This window comes from Gallus gallus, chromosome 1 (genome assembly GCF_016699485.2).
Source record: "Gallus gallus isolate bGalGal1 chromosome 1, bGalGal1.mat.broiler.GRCg7b, whole genome shotgun sequence".
NCBI classification, from domain to species: domain Eukaryota; kingdom Metazoa; phylum Chordata; class Aves; order Galliformes; family Phasianidae; genus Gallus; species Gallus gallus.
The window spans coordinates 69861776-69877910 of NC_052532.1; the positions used below are offsets into that span (position 1 = coordinate 69861776).

Consider the following 16135-nt stretch of genomic DNA (forward strand, 5'->3'; position numbering starts at 1 on the left):
TGTATACCATTCTCTGTTTCTAGGTGTTTTAATTATAGGTTAATGAAGCCAGGGATTTGGATACTGTATTATACGCAGAAATACGTCTCCTTCTGGATGCTGAGCACAAACTTTTCCTGTTTGTGATGGTATTCACACATTCAAGACTCAAATCCCAATTATCCATGCCTTGGGAATAGGGTGGACTTGTCAAAATGGTACACTGTAGTCCTTTTAAAGATAATGAGGTAATAGATACATCTAATGCTTTCAGAGAAGCGTGAAACTCTCCTGCTAAAATGAAATTGAGTTCATGAAAGGGCAGAGTTATCTTCTAAAGTAAGTTTTTGCATGACTGCAGAGCAAATACTGCATTAAAGGTAAGGCTAGAGCCTCTGTTTTACTGATAATGTTCCAAGTTCTCTTTTTTTTCCTCCAAATCATGATATAATTTCCTGCAAGCTAAAGAGCCACCCTGCTAGATCTGATTGCTGCTTTGTTGCTACTTAGTGGCATGTCAGTCTACTAAGACGTCAAGCAGTCCATCTAAGAGGAACCATGAGTTGCCAACGTAACAGGAAAACACTAATTTATTGGTGACTTGGAATTCCTTCCATCCATTTCTCAGAAACTATTGTGAAATGGATCACAGTCACAGGCTGGCTTTAATCTAAAGCTGATTTTGTCATTATCAGCACAATTGCCTACACATTTGGCAAAGGGCCTATAATGGAATTTACAGATCTTCCTGTAGATATACATATCTGTGTAGACAGATGTGTAAGTATTTATGTATGTATATATAGATATCTGTATAGATATATGAAGCATTTCTAAACATACTTTGCTCCATCCTAAAACCTCCACCAGAAGCTAAATGGAGGCCTGGGGGAAAAAGTTTGTCGCTGAATACCACAGCAGAAAGAAATGGGAGAGAAACACCATTTTGACGTATTCTGTACATGCCCAGTTTGTGGTGTGAAGTCCACTGTGTGTGCTCTCTTAGAAGCTGCAGACTGCTTCTGAACTATGGCTTGAGGGAGCTGCCTTCAGGAAGACTGGCCTGGTCTGGTGGTTGGCGGCCCTGCACATAGCAGGGGGGTTGAAACTTGATGATCGTTGTGGTCCTTTTCAACCCAGGCCATTCTGTGATTCTATGAATAGCTGCCATGGGAACCAAGAATTCAGGCGTGTGAAACTGATAGGAAATCTGGCAGCATTAAGATGCCACTGAGCAAGGATGCTTTTATCAGTCACATGGTATCTCAGTTCTGCTAGCGTTCAGGGTTATGTTGTGGGCAGCATGGTACTAGCAAATTACTGGGTTTCATTTTCCACAGCTGATGTTTTAGCTGCCCTCTTCCACCAAAAATACCTAAGTGGCAGAAAAGTACATAAAGCCTCAAATTCTGGCTATGGGCAATGCTAAATATCACTTGCCTTTCCACCAGTTTTATGTTTCACATTTAGGAAACTGGCTCCTGAGGTAACTGAAACCAGCACCTGGAGTGGGTGGCCTCATGTTTTGATCTTTGTCAGCAGGTTATGAGTGAGATGGGGTCATGAATGTTAGGGTAGAAGGCAAGTTACCTTTGTGAGGACTGGAAAGATCTTGGCTAAATCCCACCAGGACAGGAGGTGAAGCAGATCTCAGTATCAAAAAAAGTAGCCTTCCTCCTGTTTGAAACCTTTTCCCTGGTGCAGGCCTCAGTAACTTAGAAATAATACATGCATCTTCACTAAGCCTTCTGAATTATTCCTGTGTTATTTTTGTCTGGTTTTAATTGGTTAGGTAGTTACGGGTTTATTCTGCAGTTATTTTGGTGTTTGCAAGCTTTCAGATTCACAGCATATGCACTTGTGTTCATCTTTGTATTTGTGAATCTCTGAAAGTTTGACAGGACATAGCACATCTCCGAAGACTGTTAGCCATTATCTAAAGCCCACTGAACTAGAATCGAGATTCTGTGTACCCTCTGCTGGATTTAATTTGTTTTCCATTCATAAACTTCTGTCAGGGAGTGCCAGCTGGCATTCTGGCCGTGCAGCAGCCAAGGGGTGAAGCAAACATTCACAGACACATTGTGGGCTGGTGCACATTTGCAGATACTGTTTGGTGAATCACGCTGAGCAGCTAATATATCCAGAACACCAGGATCTTATCACGTACTGAAGGAAGTGTTGCAATTCTACCCATTTGATCTGCATCTGGCTCTCAGGAGGCTTTTATCTCAACATGTTGTTTCTTGGTCTTTTTACAATATTCTGGAATCCAACTAAATTCAAGAATTCCCATTGGGTATGGCATTTAGGATCTTAATGGTGCAACAAGATCTGTCACATGTACATAGGAGAGTACACTTTAGGTAGGATGAGGAATCCTATGCATGAGTAAATAGAGCTGTGCTCTGCACAGGAGCAGATATATTAAGTGGAAGGGAGACTGTAGATCTACAATGTTTGCCTGTCACCTCCTCTGCCTTATAAGCCCATTTGTGAGTGGAACTGCAGAGGCAAGATCTAAGGGCAATGGGTTTTGTCTTTAGGGGATTGATGCAGTTGCTAATTTTAAGGTGAATTTTGCCTGGACTTATTGATTTTTCCCTCTCTTGCACTGGCAAGTAGAAGGAAGGAAGGAGGAAGGAGATATAAACCCCTTCACTGTAGACGTGGGTTTGGTTGTTTGTTTTTTTTTTACAATATCCTGGAAGAAATAATTCTGAGAGTCAGTTTCCTCTTTTCCTTGACCCTGTTGCATTACTTACATGGCAGTGCCACCGTGTGGTACCAGCTGCAGGTGCAGTGTTTGGTAGCAAGTGTTCATCTGTCGTTCAGGAAGTCAGTACAGGATTGCAAATAACAAGAACTCTGGGGCTGGTCTAATCGATCTTCACAGACCTCATCCTCCATCATCCCAGAGTGCTCTTGTACTAGCCAGGCCACTTCTAAAAGCCTGCATTTTCAACTCCTCAAAATAGTTACTGCCTCCGTCTGAGCATCTGTGCAGTGCTACATGGTGAGTCTCTGGTTCAACTCACATCTCTTGACTTTACAGTCAGATGAAGCAGCTGTAGAAAAAAAAAACTATCACATTACAGTTTACCTTGGCTGTGTAATTTACTGAATGTGCTGCCTCTCTGCTTGCTGTGGTCAACAAGGCAAGCTTGTGGTGGGAGGAGATGGCGCTCATCTTGTTGGTGTTTCTCTTCCAGGGGGTTCATGAGTCAAAAGGTGTGACTGAAGATTATTTGAAACTGGAATCTCTGATCCAGAAAGTGGTTTCACCTTATTTGGGCACCTATGGTCTGTATTCCAGTGATGGACCCTTCACACACTCTTCCTGTATCCTGGGTAAGTATAACTGCAGCTTGATTTGACACGGCACAGAGAGCATCACCAAAAGCTTAGTCCACACAGGACCAGGGCCTGCATGTGAGGAGACAGAGTCCAGAGAAGGGCAATGAAGCTGGTGAGGGAAATAAAGCATGAGTCCTTTTGAGGAGTGGCTGAGGGAGCTGGGATTGTTCAGTCTGGAGGAGTCTTGGGATACCATACTGCCCACTACAACTACCTGAAAGGAGGCTGTGGTAAGGTGGGCGTCAGCCTCTTCTCCCAGGTAAGAGTGATAGGACTAGAGGGAATGGCATCAAGTTGCACCAGGGGAGGTTGAGGTTAGACATTAGGAAATACTTCTTCTCTGAAAGAGTGGTCAGGTGCTGGAATGGGCTGCCCGGGGAGGTGGTGTAGTCACCAACCCTGGAGGTTCAAGAAAGTATAGATGTGGTACTAAGGAACATAGTTTAGTGGGCAGTGCTGGTAATAGGTGGACAATTGGACTGAATGATCTTGGACGTCTTTTCCAACCTTGATGATTCTGTGGTTCTATGAGACTGAGCAGTATGACCATGCTATTTTTCTGAGGTCATGCAATATGCAAAGTCACGATGATTTGGCAGTGGCAGAAGATGAAAACAGCACTTACTGCTTTAAAGCTTTGGATCTGGAGTGTGTTTTGCTTTTCCATTCTGCCTTTTAGGGACTGAGTTTTAACACAGGATGCCTTATGGACAGAGAGAGGAAGAAGTAAGAAGCAATTTCTAGAATGCTGAGTATTGTGTGTTCACTAGTGTGCAAAGATTTTACAAGGTTATTTAAAGCAGGAAAAAGTGAGAATTTAGAACAGACAAAGTGATAAGCTTTCAAATATGTAATACGTCTTTGCAGAGTGGAAGATAAGAAGATAGTGCACATATCAAGAGAAATTCAGATTACATGGGAGGGAAGGTCTCTAACATTGCACTGGTTAGATGCTGGAGTAAATTGTCAGCGTAGGCTGCTGAATGCTCACTGCTAGAGGTGCTATTTACATGCCACATACATAGGCACCTATAAAAAACAAAGTGGTTAAAAATGATCCTTCCTGATGGCAGAGTCCCTTCTAACTGTCTAGTGTTCCCTGTGCTCTGTTATGTGAAGGCAAGACTAGGCCAAGAGGAAGGTCCTTTGGAAATCCCTCTGAGTGATGCAATCAGTTGAAATTGCAAAGGGGATATTACCAGTGTAAGTCAACAAGGAAATGTGGTAGTAGTACTCGAATATCTTTATGTAAATACTGTGATGGCCTACTTGAATAGAGAAAATGGAGGAGTAAATAAGTTAAATTGTGTGATTTCTGTACAGTCCATTTTGTCTGGTTGCTGATTTTCCTCTGAAGCTGAATGGAAAAATGCTTGTGTTGCAGTATGCATTTAAGAAACAAATATGTTTTATGTGAATAAATAGAGGCCAGTTATTTATGGAAAATGGCTCAGGATTACTACTTTGTGGTTTTCTTTACTTGCCATTAAACAGAGCCCTAGATTGTTTTCTGAATAAAGGCTCTTATATGTCAGGACAGAAAAAATACACTCAGAATAAAATTCCAAGGGAACGGCTTATTAGAAAATAAATGCTATATTGTATGACAGCAGAAATTAGAAAGGTTTTGTTGAACTGGGCACCTTGCCTTGCTGAGTGTGTGATGTAGATCTGTAGGAGTACCCCTAAATAGGTCTTGGCTTTGGCCAATGAACCTGAATCCAAGGGAGCTGAGAGTGTAAGTGTCCACTGCTTTTAAACTAAGAGGTCTAGTCTTGTCCAGCTGTTTTTTCCAGTGTGATTGAAAGCCATGATATATTTCCTGTGGGGCTGGTAAAGCCACTGATCCTTTTCTTCCCCATCTAGTGAGCATATCCAGCCTTCCCCTCCAGCCAAACTGTGGTGTGACCAAAAAGTCAGAGTTCGTGTAGCAAAGCTGCCCCTTTTCTGTGTGGCAGGTAAAATTCCTCAAAAAGAAAAAGTCCCCAAATGAACTTGGCTCAGTTGATTTTACTACTGAAGCTGAAGCAACTGTAAATTGCAATCTTAAGTACAGAAACTTTTTAACTTGTGTGGTTGGCATTTGTGTCCAGGTAAGCATGGAAGTGTAATTGTAGAAGAGAAAGGCATTGTTAAGGGGAATGTGATAGTTTGGAGCTGAACATATTCTAAGCATCCTAACTTCCAGCAATTTTTTTCGTTTATTTTCAGTGGCTGTAGTTGACATCCAGACTATAACCCAATTCCCTCCTCCAGCCATGCCCTTTTCATGAGGATGGGAAGTGTGAGGGGCAGGGAGAAAGCTTCGGAAGTGTGACCCAATAGATACATCACATTTTTATTTTTTGCACAAATGAGTGAGGCAGAGCAATGAAATAGGCAAAACATTTTCATGATGATAATTGTGATCTAGCTGCAGAAAACGCTCTCGCCCTAAAATACGGGTAGAGGATCTTCGTGCTTACTTGCTGCCACCTGCCGTTCATTCTTTGGAAAGAACCCACTGGTTTTACAACGGCATCATTAAAACTTCTGCTGGGCTGAGTGCAGCTCTGTTTCCCAGTAAGGTGCTGTGAGCACTGCCCTCCAGTGACCATTTCCAAAGACTATTGGTGTTCTGTCGTTGTGCAGCCTCCAAACAATGCTTTGAATCAAAGCTTTTCCAAAATAATTTAGTAAAACCGTGTATCTTAATCCTTAATGCCCCAAATATGAAGAGATCAGATTTTTTCCCAGGGTGGGTGTCTGGTTCCCTGATTTCTTATGTGGGTTGATTGTACTGTCTCTGCAGTGCACTTTTGGTTTTGATTGAAGAGATGAGGATCCGAAAACACATGTGGAGGTGAAGTTAAATAGAAATCAGTGCCACCAGTCTTAAAAGATGGCATTCAAATACTTGAAATTAGCGATGATCTCTATAGGCAGAACAAGAACAGAATTTGGCTTTCTGGCACAGCTTAAAGAAAATATTTGCAAGTGTACATCAGGTCTCATGGAATATTTACTATTTTACTCCAGCAGTTGAAATTGAATGACTGTAAAGGATCTTCAGCTATTTTTAAAATAGATTTGAGGCATTCAGTATGATAAAGAAAGCTAGGAATCTGAGTCCTATCATAGAATCATAGAATCGCTAAGGTTGGAAAAGACCCACAGGATCATCCAGTCCAACCATTCGCCCTTCACCAATGGTTCTCGCTAAACCATGTCCCTCAACACAACATCCAAACGCTCTTTGAACACCACCAGGGTCGGTGACTCCACCACCTCTCTGGGCAGCCCATTCCAGTGCCTGACCACCCTTTCAGAGAAGTAGTATATGGATCTATAAGACCAGCAAAATATATTATTTTCAAGAAGTTCCTGTCACACAAGAAAAGCTTCTTAGTATTTGGGCCTTGACTTATATTTTGAACACTCATAATTATGAATACCACAAAAACAGGAGACTTCATAGATGTTATTCTGGATCTTTCTTTACTTACAGAGAAGCGGTTCTTCAGACGTTCCAAGTCAGGTGACATCCTCGCCAAGAACCCCGTGGTGCGATCGAAAAGCTACAATAATCCACTGCTGACACCAGTAGCTGAGTATGAAACAGAGGGTATGGCTGCCAACGGGACAAGCATCCGAAGACACTCTGTTTCAGAAATGACTTCCTGCCTGGAGCTCCAGGGGTACTCCAACCTCACCACCATCATGGACAACGGTTCTAAGAGCTCCATGACAGCCACAAAAAACTTGCTGTCAGACCAGGAGCGGTCCAGTGCTGGGCCAGCGCAGTGCTCTGGCAAACTCAGCACAGTGGAGCAACAAAAAGGACACTTCCACTCAATGGACGACCCACATAGGTCTTTTGAGCTGGACAGGGACCCTTCCTTGATTCCCGTTCCTTCTTCTAGCCCTGAGAACATAGTGGATCAGATTTTAGAGTCAATTGACTCTGATTCTGAAGGCATTTTTATTGATTTTGGCCGAGGCTGTTCCAAATCATCAGCATACAATGTGGACGTGAACAGACAGAGCGTCTTGTGAAGGATAGCAGGACACAAGCCTTGGGTTTTAATATTATACAAGAAAGCTACTAACATGTTGAGTCAGACCATGAGCAGAAACTATGTGTGTCTAGGGCACGACCTCAGCTGTGTTGAAGTATAGAAACACAACAGTTTACAGCAGGCAGGAATCGGCTGCCTGGGGGGAGAAACCCCGATGACTTCTCCCTGTCCCCATCCTCTGCGTTTTGATTTCTTACTGTCTTTCTAAACATAGGAATTCACAAACTAACAGGTGTCTGGTAAAATGCTGCTGTTACAACTGGCAGCGTCTTATTCAGTAATGCCACCTAGTAGGTGACTCAAGAGATTCCTGTAGAAGGGCGGGTTGTTCTCTGGACTGTAACATGTCAGCTGGAGCACAGAAAATTATCCTTTTAAAAAGAAAAACAGAAAAAACAGAGGCTGTGGTCCTTCATGCCACAGGATACAATGGTAAAGAAGTCTCTTTTAATCTTTTCTTGTACATCTTGTATGCACTCCTTTGCCCAACCGTGAGTTAAGAGTTCTTGAAGAAAGGCAAATAAATGGAAATGTGCTACCTGATGTCATGCGATGCCTGATGTCTTGTATTCTGCTTCATGGTTGGTGCTTTCTGTCTGTGAGAGGGTTGTCTTGAAATTGGCTCTTAAGACTGTGTTAAGACATGGCACTTTGAAGAAATCTGTGCACTGCTGACTCCTGGAGCATCCTCTCCTGGAGTAGGGAGAGTTTCCAGCAGAGTTCAACTTAATTGTTTTTACTAAGTAAATAAAAATATGGCCTCTCAGTGGGCATCTCCATTATTTATTTATATTCTTAAAGGAATTCCATAATGCATATACTGTAAATTTATGTACGTAAAGTGTGTGGGTAGTTTTACACTGGATTGATAAACGTGATACCAACGTGAACAAGAAATCCTGATGTCTGACAGATTTTTGACCAGATGGCTTCACATTAAATGCTGCACTCCAGGTCATTCCATTCCAGGTGTCTCTTTTGGAGCTGGGAGGTAGTGGGCACCTCCACAGCTGCCCAGCAGAGATGGGCCTCAAAGTGATGAAACAGGGCCTGGTTCTTAGCTCAGAAACTCAAAGACTCTTAAGTGATATCATACTTCTTTTCTTTTATGCAGAGATGAGCAATCTCTTCCATGTCCCAGTAGTCTCAAATTTTATGACCAAGGAACAATTCTTGTGGGGAATGTGTTAATTCAAACCCAATCAGGCTGAGGCTCCACTCCTCAGTGTAAGTGCCCTGAGCACAGAGTCACCCGAGTTTTGGCATCAGGTTCCAGGCATACTTAGACCTGAGCACAGTTCCAAGATCAAGACATGCTGCTTTGCCTGTGGGACCATCCTACATGGAGTAGAGTCAATGTGGGCGTACCTTGCCAAAATCAACTAGCAGAAACATAGATGCAGCAAGTGCAGCTCCATTGCCTCTGGACGTACAGCTGAAAAGCACAGATGAACAGACCACTCATAGAATCATAGAATCACAGAATCATAGAATGGCCTGGGTTGAAAAGGACCACAATGGTCATGTAGTTTCAACTCCCCTGCTATGTGCAGGGTCACCAACCACCAGACCAGGCTGCCCAGAGACACATCCAGCCTGGCCTTGAATGCCTCCAGGGATGGGGCACCCACACCTCCTTGGGCACTCATGAACTGCTTTCTGACCATGGTGATGCCTCTGTCATCCTACAGTGCTGCACTGGAGCACACCTGTTGCCAACAGGTGTTTGCCCATGCTCTCCTCAATGGGGAGCACAGGAAGGCCACCATCTCAAGGCACGTTTGGGGCCACATTTGGCTCTGTACAAACTACAGGAGAGACAGGAGGTCTTGCTGTACTTTGACCTGATAATACAGGATTTGTGACTCCCAAAAGTGGAGAGCTCATGTTTTCTTCCCTTTTATCCTCCCAAACTGCTACAAGCTCCCACGTTACTGCCCCCAGCACCTGCCCTCATTCCTTCTGACAAATGCTGTCCTGTTTCTCAAAGTACTGTTCAGGTTGGAGAAAAAGAGTATCCACTGGCTTCTTCTAAGAACATGATCCAGGGCAAGACAAAGGATTGAAGTCCCTACAAGAACATTTTGAAGACAGTGAATCAAGGCCTCTGCACACCTTCGTCCTTTAGGGAACATTAAATGTAATGGGAGTCATAAGCTTACTTGATCACCAGGGAATACTTAGACACAGTTTCAACTCAGAAAGAAGGAGACTGCTAGGAGCCTTCCCACCCGAGTCTCTTGTACAGTTTGAGCCCTCCTCCGTGACTGAAGATGCTGAATCCCCTGCTGTGCTGGAAATTAGCTAGCTGCTCCCACCCTGCATGCACAGGAAAATCCTCCTTCAGCCATTTTGAGAGGATATTTAAGGAGAGGGTTAAAGACAGAAACTGCTACTGCAGACTATTTTGTCATTGTAACCATGCAGTTCAAATTGAGCTTTTCTTACACTTAACAAGGACTGTTTAGGGTCAAAGCTCTAGCAGCAGAAGGATCTTCTGTAAGCATGTAGACTCTTCATCAGATACAGACTGAAAAAAACAAAGCAAAGCAAAACAAAGCAAGTAAAGCTAAAGCCCAGCCTAGCCCACAAACCTCTGATTACCAGCTGTAATGGGGTTGAATGATTAGTTAAGGAAGTTGAGTGCAGGGCTGTTGGGCTTCACTATTAGTTCTTAGGGGGTGGTGGTGTGTTCTGTAAGCTCTCTTGAGCTGAAGGAGAAGGACTGCGTTTGTATTCATCTTTAGGATGAAGAGGATCTCAACTGGCTTGCATTTAAGTAAGTTAACTGAATGATGCTCTTGTTGTGATTTAGAGCTAGCTGAGCTAAACTGGCATCTCTCTTAGCAAATGAGGTATTCAGAGAAGCCTGTTTTGTCTGCTATGCAGAGTCTTCTAGTGGGGTAATGACTGAAGAGGGAGCAAACCCATTCTGCTTCTAAGGGTTTAAGCTGCAGTTTCAGTACTATTTGCTTAATTAAAGGAAGCATTAGACTCAGCTGGCTTGCAAGGAAGAGCCTGAAAATACGAAGCTAGAGTGAAGTTCATTACTGCAGCAGTGGTAGGGTGGCTTTTTGTTGCTCCTTCATTGTCAAAGCATGCAGACAAGTATGACTGTAAACTGAAAAACTGAGTGTGGGGGTCCATATAGATATGAGACCATAGTGATCTGTGACTTTCCTAAAGGTAATCTAAATGTGGTCAAGTTAGGGGTGTGCTATTCCTAGAGACAAACCGTGGAGGCATTATGAAGGAAATATGTGTGTCGAAAAAGTACTGCAGGCTCATGGCAAAAATGTGTTTGTGAAGTGATGGCTTCCAGCTTTCAAATGCTGCTACAAGACAGCGTCTCAGTGCACCAGTCACACTCAGACTGTGGTCTTAACAGGGCTGATTCTTTTTCTCTACCTTTCCTCTGTTACGATAATCTCTGGTATTTTACATTCTCATCCAGAAACCAAGAGCTCTCTGCTTTTTTCCTAGTTGGAATGGCTTCCAAGATCCTGCAAGGGCTATGCAGAGCAACAGATAGCACTTAAAATTCCTGTCATCTGGCACTGCAGGGTGAGTGTTGTGTGAGCAAAAGGAACTGGGAGGCTGACCTAATGAGCAGCTGCTGAGCACCGTGGAGGAGACAAACAGCACCCTGAAGCACAACTGGAAGTAACAGAATAATTGATTGCAAATAATGCTGTCCAAATAGAGGCCTTTTTTTTTTTTTTTTCCTATTTTTCTTAGAAATGGGGGAAATGACTTTCAGTTACTCAGTTCCTAGCAAGCTGTTTTTTGATTAGCACTTCTGACTAAAATGTGCCTTAAGTGGTAAGCTTCAGCAGTGGAAGAGCTTGGAGCTGTCTGTCTCCTACTGCCCTGAGTATAGTGCATAGGCATGCAAGTATATGAATATACCTGGTCTGTCTCCAGAGTTCTAGTTAGGGGTGTGTGGATTGCCCCTTTATTAGGATATATCCTGTAAGAGTATCTCTGAAATGACGACGTCAGAAAGGCCTTTGTGTTAGATTTGGCAGCAACTGTTTTAATGATGTCTTGCAGCATGAAACAACACAAAATTCTCCTTAATCCTACAACTGACAGGTTTGTGTATGTCTTATCGCAGTGCTTCCAGCAGCACCTAAAGGCTGCTAGAAATCTGTTTCCCCTGACTTAGTCCCCATTAGAGGCTGGGAGGAAGGCCATCCCTCCCCTGAAGCACTGTCCAGCTTTGGGTGCTGGAGCTTCTCCACTGCGGAACCTGAGCACTTCTTCAACTGCGTTGGTTGTATGATGGGTAAGGGCTACAGATGCCTGCAGGCTGTCATTTTGTCTGGAGTCTGCTCATTCGTACAGTCTGTTCTCCAGCTCCAGTATGCAGAGATGAGACTCATCCATCCAAGAACTTTTCTCAAAGCAGCAAAAGTTTGAGGAAAAATACCGGATAAATCTTGAGCTGGCAGTGCTGCAAACAGCATATGCAGCCATTTTAATAATACATAAATCCTCACCACCTCTGGCAGAATAAAATGCTTATTAACAATTGGAGTCTTATTTGCATCTCTCAAAAAAGGAAAAGAATATCTTCTTAAATGGGAATGTACTCTGCCTGGAAGTACATTCTAACACTGCTGTCTCTCAAGATTCCTGTGCTCAGTGGTTTTCAAGCACCGGACCAAGCACCTTGCTGCTGTAGTTGCACGTTGCAATTCCTATCTTCTCTGAGGAAAAAGCACTAACAGTGCAAGTGCCTGGTAGCTGGATCCAGCCCATGGCCCATGAGCACCATGGCCTTCCTTATACCCCTGTGTCCTGCTGGGAGAAGCTGAGCTGATGCACTTTGTACAGATTCTGGATCCCTATTTCTGTGCAAAAGGAAATGATGGTCCTTGGGGCCGGTGGAGCACGCCACTGACCTGCTGTCTAAAGTGTCATAATTACCTTGGCATTCTTAATATTCTTCAGGCAGGTTAAAGTGACTGGTAATTAAACAATGGAAATGGCCCCTTATTTCGCAAGTGTTGTACCCCCAGGTCTTGCACTGAGTAATTGGATTAGCAGCAGGCTGGCTGCTGCCTGCCCGTAGCAGGATTACTGACCTGAGATGGGCTGCCAGCAAGCTCTGCCAAAACCAGAGAGAAGGGAAAGGTGAGCAGTGAGTGGCCACAGGGCTGCTGGAAGGTCACTGTTTGGTAGCTGCCTTTGGAGAATTAGGTATCTGAGGATAAGTTTATATTTCTATTACAGAGAGTCTACATCAGTGTTTTCACCCTGAAGATTACTAAGCCTTCCAGAATTTTTTTTTAACTATTTGGGGATGAATTAATCATTTATTTTATTTTATTTTTTCAAAGTAAATAATGATGGGAAGACATGTAGCTAGATTTCAAAATGCGCTCCCTTTACAAACCCTAGAACTTTGATTTGGAAATCAGGATTTGCAGGGAAAACTTAAAGCACTCTTACTGTCTTCACAATGAAGATTAGTCTCAGGATCAAATTGCCAGGCTGGAACTGGGAGAGCAAAATAGATTAATTCCATGTCTTCAGTGGGCTTTTCGCATGGCTTTAAGTCACTTAATAACTCTGTATGTCAGCTACCTATGCAGAACATGCAGATAATGTTCTTATCGGTCTTCAAATTGTCGAGTGCATTGTCTGTTGCTCCAACATTTCATAATAAAGCATGCTCGAGAAGAGGAGACAGCGCATTAGGCAATGACTGAGTGTAAATTAACAGTGCAATCCCAACTTCTCTGTATATGTTGCCATCATATCCTTTTAATGGAGCCGCACCACTGAATTAGGTCTATACATTCTAAATAATTCTTATTTATGATCCATCCTCTGTCTATCTCAGTGCTTTGTTTGGCTTTCCTCCCCAACAGCAATCCTCACTGACAAGCTTACAATGGCACTAGGCTCTGTTCCTTTACCCGATAATGCCTACATAATAGAATCATCATAGAATTATGGAATGGCTTACGTTGTAGGGGATGTTAAAGATCATCTACTTCCAATCCCTCTGTCATGGACCGGGCTGCCAACCACTAGGTCAGGCTGCCCAGGGCTCCATCCAACCTGGCTTTGAATGCCTCCAGGGATGGGCAACCTGTTCCAGTGCCTCATCACTCCCTGAGTAAAAAATTTCTTCCTAACATCTAACCTAAACCTATTCCTTTTTATTTTTAAGCCATTACCCCTATGATACTGTGAGCTCTGAGCACTTTGCTTTTTCTTTTTTTCCCCTTTGAATACATGTTGCTTTGTTGTTATCAACACCAAGCTTCTTGCTGTACATTCTTCTAAATAGTTTAGGTCCCTATTCTGTCCTGAGTATACTCAGTGACTCCCAGGAGCAAATATCTCTGCTTCATGCTGCATCCATCTCTTTCAGCTGAAAAAATAAAGGAAGGCATTAGGCTTGATTTCCGAAGAGGAAAATTTATCTTCCCACTTCCAGTAGTTTTGTGGAAAATTGAGATCATAATATTATATTCTTTATGATCGCTCAAACAGTTTTTTGCCAGGTACAGATGCGAAGCTTGCTTGTGTGTAAGTGCCTGGCTCATAACCTCAGGCGTGTGATAAAGCACAGGTAAGGTGCGTGTGTTCCCCAGCACAGCGGCTGTCTATCATATAAGACTCCATCTGCTGTGAATTATTTAGCCACTTCCACCATAAACCTGATGGATGTGCAATCATCTGGAACAGTGATACGCTGCAACTGGTCACCTCCTGGGATGTTCACTGGCAATCTCATTGCATGGTAAGGCAGAGGTGTAGAAGTGGAAACACTGCACCCCAAAAATGGAAGCAGAGTGGTATCTGGGTAGTGAACAGGCCAAAGATGTGAAACTTTTAATGGAAAACTGAAGTGACTTCAAATGCAGCTCCCACCCCACATTTCTGCCAACAGCACTGTAACTTCCTTATTGTTTAATCTTGTTTCTGTCTCCCTGAGGGAAAAAGGCAAAGTTATTCAGAGAAGAAAACAGCTCAAGGCTTGGAAGGTACTACAGATCTGTCCAGAGTGTATGGATCCATCCAACCTTTCCACAGATATGTGGAGCATCAGAGAGAGGCTTCTGTAACTGGAGACTGCAAAGATCTGCCCTGATAGTCTTCAGGGAGCATATGATGATGACATGGAACAAAACGGATGGCACTCTGAACGAAGAAAGAAACAACATGGTGATGCCTGCAGCTGGCACATGCAACCTGGAAGGACCACGTGCATGGTTACTGTGTGTATTGGAGCAATTCCAACTTTCTGTCAGCATTCTGTCAGAATTGAATTGCTCAGTGATTTGCTCAGACTGAAGAGTTAATTTGGTATTCTACCTTCTGCATCTTCCAGAAGTTACTCCTTGAGCTTTGTGAGTGGGTTTTTGGCTGGCATGATGCAGTTTAAAGGCTTAATTGTAAACGGTCACAGCGGATGTATCAGTCTTCATTCAGGGGTAGGAATATTCAAATATAGCACAAAGTTTGAGCTAAATGGTCTCATACATATGAAGATGCAACAGGTTTTTTTTTGGGGGGGGGGGGGAGGATGATCTATTAAAACTGACACATTTTCCTCTTGATTCAGTTAAGTTCAGGAATTTATGGTGTGTGAAGGGTGGTTTTATCTCCTGCTTGTTTCCCCCCCAGAATCAAACAGAAGTCTCACTTTTCTGCTCTCGGCACTTGCTGAGATTATCGTTTCCAATACAAATGACTATGCTCTTTTCATTTTTTCTCTATAGTAGCACTGCCTGTGTGCTGGCCAGCACACCTGTGTCCTCATGTAAAGAGGTGCTCCCTCTGTGCCAGTGGCTGTGCTGCAAGTTTGAGGAGATGTAAATGACATAAATGAAGTGGTGCTACTCAAAGTAGCTGTGTTCCTTGTTCTTTCCACCTGCAGCACTTTCTGTTGAGATGAAAGTGTCCTCTAAATGTGCTCTCCAGGCAAATATACCTGAACCATAGCATCAGATCAAATGTATCCACTTCCCTGCCTCTGGTTGTTGGCCTTCAGAAAGTTACTATGCTCTAAATGTGTTCCCTGACCTGCGGTGCAGGGCTTCCTCCAGGCTTCTGCTCTGAGCAGTGTGGTGCTGGGCTTGGTACCAGCAGAAATGTGGACGCTCTGTGTATCACTTAAGATCACTCATCAATAGACATCATTGCTGCTGTCCAGGCTCACTGGCGTTGCAGCTTCCTTTACGTGCATCCTCTTTGCAGTGGATTGATTTGTACAGTATTACTGTGTTACTATCCTAACTGGCCACTGGATTGCACCATTGCGCCAAATAAAAGCATCTGAGAGTTGAGGATCCAGCTCTGCATATAAAAGGCCTTTTGCGTTCTCACTTCCCTATGTCCCTCTGAGAAAACCGCTGTTATGGGCCGAGTTTGCCATAAAATATATCTGATCAAATTCATGTCTTCGGTTGTGAGCTGACAGGGCCAAGAATCAGCCACCTCAGCACACTTTGTTTTCCTCAGGCCTTGGTTTCTGTGGTGTTCCCAGAGGCTCTGGTGTGGAGATCCGCGGGAGCTGCTGTTTGGAATTCCAGTAGAACGCCTCCTTTTCAGCCACTCACCTGGTAGCCAGGTTGAAGAGAGAAGAGAAACTTGGAGGTTACTTTTTTCTTCTGAAAGGTCCTGATGAGAGGAAGAAAAGTGAGAGGTGCAGCTCAGAAAGGCAGCGAGAGCCCCGGCTGACCCACACAGCCATCAGAGCATGGCCATCTCCCAGGATG

The 16135-nt window shown here is 43.6% G+C and overlaps 1 protein-coding gene across 12 annotated transcripts in view; it reads left to right on the plus strand.

Annotated features, from left to right (window-relative positions):
- PRR5 (proline rich 5) overlaps positions 1-7937 on the plus strand; it is an 85990-nt gene extending 78053 nt beyond the window's left edge. For 11 of the 12 annotated variants that reach the window (XM_040697632.1, XM_040697656.1, XM_040697648.1 and 8 more), the window contains 2 exons: positions 3192-3330; positions 6824-7937. In XM_040697632.1, coding sequence (XP_040553566.1) covers positions 3192-3330; positions 6824-7371 — 687 coding nt within the window. In that variant the 3' untranslated portion in view covers positions 7372-7937. 12 annotated transcript variants of the gene reach the window in all.
- The last annotated feature ends 8198 nt before the right edge of the window (positions 7938-16135 follow it).